The sequence below is a fragment of the Sinocyclocheilus anshuiensis genome, unplaced genomic scaffold (genome assembly GCF_001515605.1).
Source record: "Sinocyclocheilus anshuiensis isolate Anshui unplaced genomic scaffold, SAMN03320099.WGS_v1.1 scaffold1854, whole genome shotgun sequence".
Lineage (NCBI taxonomy): Eukaryota > Metazoa > Chordata > Actinopteri > Cypriniformes > Cyprinidae > Sinocyclocheilus > Sinocyclocheilus anshuiensis.
The window spans coordinates 339584-347249 of NW_015546040.1; the positions used below are offsets into that span (position 1 = coordinate 339584).

General features: G+C 34.8%; 2 protein-coding genes across 2 annotated transcripts in view; both read left to right on the forward strand.

Moving 5' to 3' along the window:
* The window catches only part of LOC107698893 (protein downstream neighbor of son homolog), a 7829-nt gene extending 6825 nt beyond the window's left edge, over positions 1–1004 (forward strand). The window contains exon 7 of the mRNA XM_016500028.1: positions 472–1004. Within this exon, the coding sequence (XP_016355514.1) occupies positions 472–609 (138 nt within the window). The 3' untranslated portion in view covers positions 610–1004. The remainder of the gene's footprint in view (positions 1–471) is intronic.
* Positions 1005–3491: 2487 nt separating this feature from the next.
* Positions 3492–7666, forward strand: part of LOC107698894 (uncharacterized) — a 6724-nt gene continuing 2549 nt past the window's right edge. The window contains exons 1-3 of the mRNA XM_016500029.1: positions 3492–3537; positions 4106–4429; positions 5682–6026. Coding sequence (XP_016355515.1) covers positions 3492–3537; positions 4106–4429; positions 5682–6026 — 715 coding nt within the window. The remainder of the gene's footprint in view (positions 3538–4105; positions 4430–5681; positions 6027–7666) is intronic.

Sequence of the window (7666 nt, forward strand, 5' to 3'; positions counted from 1 at the left end):
TGGTCCATTTGAGAGATAGGTGGTGGTAATGCACTTATAAGTCTGCGATCCTCCGTAAAGCAAGAAGACGCGTCACACACGCGCACAGTTCAGACATCGCAGTGAATCAGAGGTAAAAACCGATATAAATACTGTTCAGTTTCTTGCACAGACCGATCGTTTCGTGTCTTTACACATCAATGTATCGTCACGAGCTGCAGGGTTTAATTTGGTTTTGTTTGTGTATGTTTTATGACTCTCAAAGCCGTGATTCCCATTCACTTCCATTATAAGACTGACAGACTGCAACGGTTTGACTTAAAAATCTTCGTTTGTGTTCTACTGAAGAAACAAAGTCACCTACATCTTGGATGCCCTGGGGGTAAGCAGATAAACATCACATTTTCATTTTTGGGTGAACTATCCCTTTAATTTCTCTTATGTCTGTGTAGTCAGAAGCGCTCATGCTCTGGTTTGGACTTTGGTTTCCAGGAGTCTGTGGTACAGGATCTGGGCCGATGTGGCCTCCAGCAGAGCTCCATTCAGCAGCTGGCGACGCCGAGCATGCTGGGAAAGAGTGCGCTCAGACAGCTGCACATGAGAGACTATTCGTACAGCTGGAAGTCCTGAGATCCGGCTCTGGGAGAACATTAATAGAGAGCTGACAAGCCCTGTCTATTAATATCTGTGGCTTCCTGTGACGCTTACTTACTCGCTTCTTCTTTATAGAGACTGGGCTTGAATATAGTGTAGCTTTTAGGAGTTTGGACGGTCTAACTTGTTGTTTTAAATCAGTTATATTTTTATGGGCTGCAATGTTTTAGACTGCATGTGTGATTTACAGTTTAATTTTTAATCGGTGTCTCTTGATGAGAAACAACTCATGACTTCCTTGGGAAGGAACATGTAAAACTGTTAAAAGCTCTCATGATTATATTTTTGACTGTTGAAATCCTTTTTGCCAGTGTATTTATCACACTTGTATTAATTTATTAAATGAATAAGCTGAAAAACTTTTATAAATAAATGACATGAAATATTGATTTGAGTGTACATAATATTTATATGTAAGAGTGTATATTTATATAATTTGTTCCTTCAGTTTATATATTAAAATAGTGTAACTTAGTTATAGTTAGGTAGGTAAATGGATAGATAGATAGATGGATGGATGGATGGATGGATGGATATATAGATAGATGGATAGATAGATAGATAGATAGATGGATGATGGATGGATGGATGGATAGATAGATAATATATATAGATGGATGGATGGATAGTTAGGTAGGTAAATGGATAGATAGATGGATGGATGGATGGATAGATAATATATATAGATGGATAGATAGATAATATATATAGATGGATGGATGGATGGATAGAGATGGATGGATGGATGGATAGATGATAGATGGATATATATATATAGATGGATGGATGGATGGATGGATAGAGGGATTATGGATATATATATATAGATGGATGGATATAGATGGATGGATGGATGGATGGATGGATGGATAGATAAAAATATATAAATTGAGGGGGGAAAAAGCAAAAAATCTGGATTACTAATAAATAATATTTATTTATTGCATTTTAGGGCCATAAAGACCATTTTCTTTGTGAAATTATTTTTTTAAAAACTTAACATTTAAGATGATGATAGATATAAATTAAAAAAAATAAATTTTAAAATGTTTAATGGTATGCACATTGTGGTAGTGAAATGGACATTTTTTTAGCCTTTTAACATGCAGTTTAATATACATGTCTACCGGGCAAAATAAAACATTAATTGGTGCAGGTGTTTGTTCTTTTGTAAGTCGCTTTAGATAAATCTATTTAAGCAATTAGGCTTTTACAAACTGCTCGTCTTTGTGTCATTGTCCTCGTGTGAGTCAGATCAGTCTTGCTCGTCTTAAAATAGAGCCAGAAGTGTTGAAGAGTGTAAATACTTGAGGTCAAGCCAAGAGATGCCATCATTCAGAAGATGATCCTGGAGCCCGTGTGCCTCCACGTCTAACGTTTCACAGCCACGACTTATACATTAAAAATACTTAGAGTCAGAGTGTTGGACAAAACATGCATGAAGGACGAATCAAGCCTAAGCTATTAAATCCATACCAATGCACTGCAGTATTGTATTGTAATGGCATTACTGCAGTGTAATGTAATTAATTGTGATGTTGCATCAGGTCATATTTTAGCACGCATGTCACCTCGAGCCCTAAACATAAAGCAGCATCTGTGCAGCATGACATTTACGGACAGATTCATGTTCTCTCTGTTCAGCATGTTACTCGTCCCTCAAGCGCACTGAACTTCATTGTGAACTCAAGACGAGGCGAGGTGAGAGTGACTTGAAAAACACTGAATGAATGAATCAAAAGCACCAGCTGAATAACTGAGGACTTGGTAAGCGCTGCTTAATTTTCTAATTTTATCATGCACTTCAACTCTTACGAACAGTACTGTGGCTTTACTACGGTGCAATGATAGTTTCAGCTGGTAATATTGATTAACAATATTGGAGAAGCATCTCATTTCACTGCTGAATACTCATTTTATTTATCATGAAGCAGTGAAATTAGAAAGGTGAAATTAAGGTGTCAATATGTATGTTCATATATGCAATTGCGATTAAACTTCGCAATCACAAAGATTAATTGTAACATATAATCATTGCAGTTAATAGTGTTCACCGTCTGTTTGATATGTATGTTCATATATGCAATTGCGATTAAACTTCGCAATCACAAAGATTAATCGTAACATATAATCATTGCAGTTAATAGTGTTCACCGTCTGTTTGATTACATGTAATTTGTAACTAACTGCATTATATTTCTGCCATAGTCACCACTAATAACCTACTCTTAAATATAATGTATAAACTTCACATTTTCTGTAAAGCTGCTTTGCAACGATTTGTATTGAGAAAAGCGCTATACATATAAACTTTAATTGAATTGAATATCTTGTCTTATATAAAATATGTCTTATGTAATACAGTCTATTAATGCATACATTTTTTTCAGGTTTAATTTTTCTTTCCTCAATTTTGTTTGCCTTTCCATCAAACTTGATTAACTAATATAAAATATATCTGATGCATACACTATCAGTCAACATAAATGCTCAAATACAGGTTAAATCTCTAATTCTGATGACTAAAGTACATAACCAGTGTTGTAAATGTTAACTAAAATTTTAATTTAATTCCGCAGGCCGCGCTGCATGAGATAATTCATCTGCGGTGTCTGGAGTGTTGTGTGTGGCTCTGGTTGCAGGCTCAGGGTGACACACGTCAGCACGATTAAATAAAGCTTTCGAAGCGTTTGTGGGAGTCACGGAGGCGGATGATCCTTCTGCTGCTCAAAACACCGCTCACCACGCGCTCCACCTCAACAATATACCTGATCATTCATATTGTTTAGAAGTATAGCATGCATTAGGTTTCAAATAATAGTTTTTTTTTCATTATTTAACAGGTTTTCTGAGAGGAAATGCATATTCTTGGGACTACTTTCTTTTTTTTTATAGCCATCAAGGGTAAGTAATGAATTTCTTCTGTTTAGTGTATTTGCTGATATTAAAGGAATTCACGCAAAAATGAAAATGTGTCGAATTTACTCACTGTGTCAGGCCTTCCAAGATTAGGATGAGTTTGTTTCTTCATCAGGTTTGGAGAAATGTAGCATTGCATCAGTGTCTCACAAATCCAGCCACATATTTGTTTAGAGCTGTTTAAACGCTGCTTGATCTGTGCAGATTTCTCTCCTGATTCACACCAGACCACTTTTTCACTTTATTATGGATTATGGACTCGTATTTTAGTTATAAAAAAATGTCTTGATGCTGGATTTGTTTCAGCTTTTGTCTTCTCCAGATGTTAACTGATGGACTGGAGTGCTGTGGATTGCTTGTGGATTATTGTGATGTTTTTATCAGCTGTTTGGACTCTCATTCTGACGGCACCCATTCACTGCAGAGCATCCGTTGCTGAGACACTGATGCAATGCTACATTTCTCCAAACCTGATGAAGAAACAAACTCACCTACATTTTGGAAAGCAAATGTTCCTTGTAAAAGCTCTAGTTTGATGCATTTCCTCCTGCAGTCTGTCTAGGTGTCTACCTTCAGACGTCGGAGGTCCAGGTGTATGTTGGAGAAAGCGTGATCTTGCCCTGCGATGGTTCAGGGTTCCCTGTGGAGGAGCTGCATGTTCACTGGGAGGCGATGGGCAAAGACGTGATCTCTCTGCGAGGAGACGTCGTCACGGTCGGGAGAGGGTTCGAAGACCGGGTGAACTTCCTCAGCGATCCAGCAGAGTCTGAGGACTTTTCCCTCATTCTGTCAGATGTGATGCTGAACGATGGAGAGATATACGAATGTCTCTGGGAGGGAACAAAACCCATTTGCTCTGTGCTACTACAAGTGTCCAGTAAGTACAGTAATGCTAGCTGACAAATAGTAGTTATAAATGTATACACTATTAAAAAAAGACATCTCAGGAAACAGTGCCTTAATTATTTTTCATTGTTTAATTTGTAAAAAGGTACTTCTGAACTGTCAGGCTTAAAGTATAACTGCCATAGACACTGAGGAACCATCATTATTATAGATTAGTGGTTAACAAATATGTTTTCATTGGCCGATTCTTACTATTACAATACCTGTGGTTCTTTAAATTATTTATCGTTACTAGTCATGTTTAACCCTACACTAGGGTTATTATAGTTAACCAAACTAAAAAATTATAAAGAAATTGTTATTTTTTAAATAGACTAAAAAAAAGAACTAGAAATAAAATAAATGTTTAAAATATAAATACAATATATTTTTTTAAATCATTTAGTTGCCAAAACTACATTTCTCATTTAACTTGATGTACTAAAATAACTAAAACTAAACCTGAAATAAAAACTATATGGAGAAAACTAACAAAATTGACAAAAACACAACAAAATTACTATAACTTTAACTATAAATGTAGCTAAATATATTTTTATTTAAATGTAACTAAAAATAAAAACTAATTCAAAATATAAAAAAAACTATAATATTATTTAAATGATACTAAAATAACTATATTATTTCAGAATTTACTTTTTTTCTGTAAACTATAGATATTTTTAATATTCTCATGTTTTCTTTTTTCGTTACACACCAGTAGACTTCAGTTTATTAATAAATGTGTCTAAGTTCAGGATCCTGTTAGTTACATCAGTAGAAATCTGTGGGGGCACAAATGGCACAGTTTCCTGAGAATGACCCCAAAAAATGAAATTCTTAAAAATATAGGTCCCTCAATAAATTTGCAGTAAAGAACTTGTAATGAATCATTTTAATTGTACAGAGTTTTTGAATTGACTGTTTGGTTAAACTAAAATAATAAAATTAAGTAAATGTAAAAATAATAAATAGTAAATTGTGCAGTAATTGTTTGTGAACTGCTGTTTAGTATAAAAATGTATTTAATATAAAAAAAAAAAAAACGTTCTGGGAAAAAAACAGTAAACGTGTCTCATTTGTTAAGAAATACAAAGATTTCACCAAAGTTTCTCTTTTGAAATCAGAACCTGATTTGGAACCTTTATTTTTAAGAAACGTCATAATATCAGTCTTCCTATAAAATAAGCTTCAACAGGTAAAAAAAAAAGTGTAATATAAAACTCTCTCTCGTGTTTCTGCAGCACCAGCGGCTTTCACCGATCATGTTGAAGGGTTTGAAGGCGAGGATATCACTTTGGAGTGCTTTGGAAATATCCCTAAAAACAAACCATGGGAAGACATTTACATCCAGTGGCTGAAGGATGAGAGAGAAATCCTGCGCTTGAGCTCTGGAAAGATGGATGTCAGTATTGATTACAGTGTCCTGAGGTTACCGGCCAAACACGACATCAGTCGCGGTCTCTTCTCGCTGAGCATCCCGTCAGTCAGTGTTGTCGACCGGGGCGTTTATCAGTGCCGTTACAAGAGCACCGACTACGAGGCGCCACGGAGCGGATTCCCGGAGACACACACGCTCACGGTCCGGGGTAACGTTACGGAACGTCTTTAGTCTTAATCGTGATTAATCGCATCCAAAATAAAAGCTTTAGTGTACATAATATATGTGTGTGTGTGTGTGTACTGTGTATATTTATTATGTATATATAAATACACACACATGCATGTATATATTTCAGAAAAATGTTGTTTTATATTAAATAGTTATATTTATATATAATATAAATTGTATGAAAATAAATATATACATATGTGTAAATACATGTACATATTTTCAAAATATATAGCCTACTGTATGTGTGTATATTTATACATAGGTCTACATAATAAATATACAAAGTACACACATATATATTATGTAAACAAAAACTTTTATTTTGAATTAATCGCGATTAATCGTTTGACAGCACTACTAACAATTTATTTTATTTATTATTATTATTTATTATTTATCTGTTTTGATGATTCTCTTGAAATTAAAAATATTTATGTCTGAAGTATGTCATTTCTGTTGGCTTTGCTATTGCAGCAAAAATATTTAAAGATAAAATACATAATTTCTACTGGCCAAAACGCTTTCCGCTGCTCGTCAGCCATTGGTCGAAATTGATAGCCACGCCCCCAACTCACGCTATTGGTCGAGCCAGTTGTTGTGTAGAATAAGATGGGTCGCTTAAAACAAACAAACAAACAAAAGTGTGTTTCCCTCTGAATTCTAATTCCATTCCATTCAATATATATATATATAATTATTTCAGCATGAAATAGCATTATGGTAGTACAATACATTTCATATATAAATTTTGCATAATTCAAATATGTGACCCTGGAGCACAAAACCAGCCATAAGGGTAATTTTTTTTAAATAGAGATGTATACATCATCTGAAATCTGAATAAATAAGCTTTCCATTGATGTATGGTTTGTTAGGATAGGACAATATTTGGCTGAGATACAACTATTTGAAAATCTGGAATCTGAGGGTGCAAAAAAATCTAAATATTGAGAAAATCATCTTTAAAGTTGTTCAAATTAAGTTCTTAGCAATGCATATTACTAATCAAAAACTTTAGATTTTTTGATATATTTACAGTAGGAAATTTACAAAATATATTCATGGAACATGATCTTTACTTAATATCCTGATTTTTGACATAAAAGAAAAATGGATACTTTTTACCCATACAATGTATTTGTGTGTATTGCTACAAATATATAGTGTTACTTATGACTGGTTTTGTGCTTCAGGGTCACTTTTTTTTTTTTGCATTATGTTAACGATAATTTGGAGGTAAAAGTGTTTAATTGTCATGAAAATAATAAATACAATTTGTCTTTTTATTTTTGAGACCTGGATGTCAATGTTGTCATGTAACCTCTCTCTCTCTCTCTCTCCCTTGCTCTCTCTCTCTCTCTCTCTCTTGCTCTCTCTCTCTCTCTCTCTCTCGCTCTCTCTCGCTCATATTGTCAGCTGTGTCTTCAGAGGTGTGGAGCAGCACAGCGTCTCTCTCTCATACTCACACGAGCAGTAGTGTACCAGTTTGGGCTCAGACTGAAAGCAGCAGCTCTGTGCCAACACTGACATATGCTGAGAGAGATGGAGGTACTGTACTACTGACACACACACTGACACTCACACACACACACACACACACACACACTCACACAC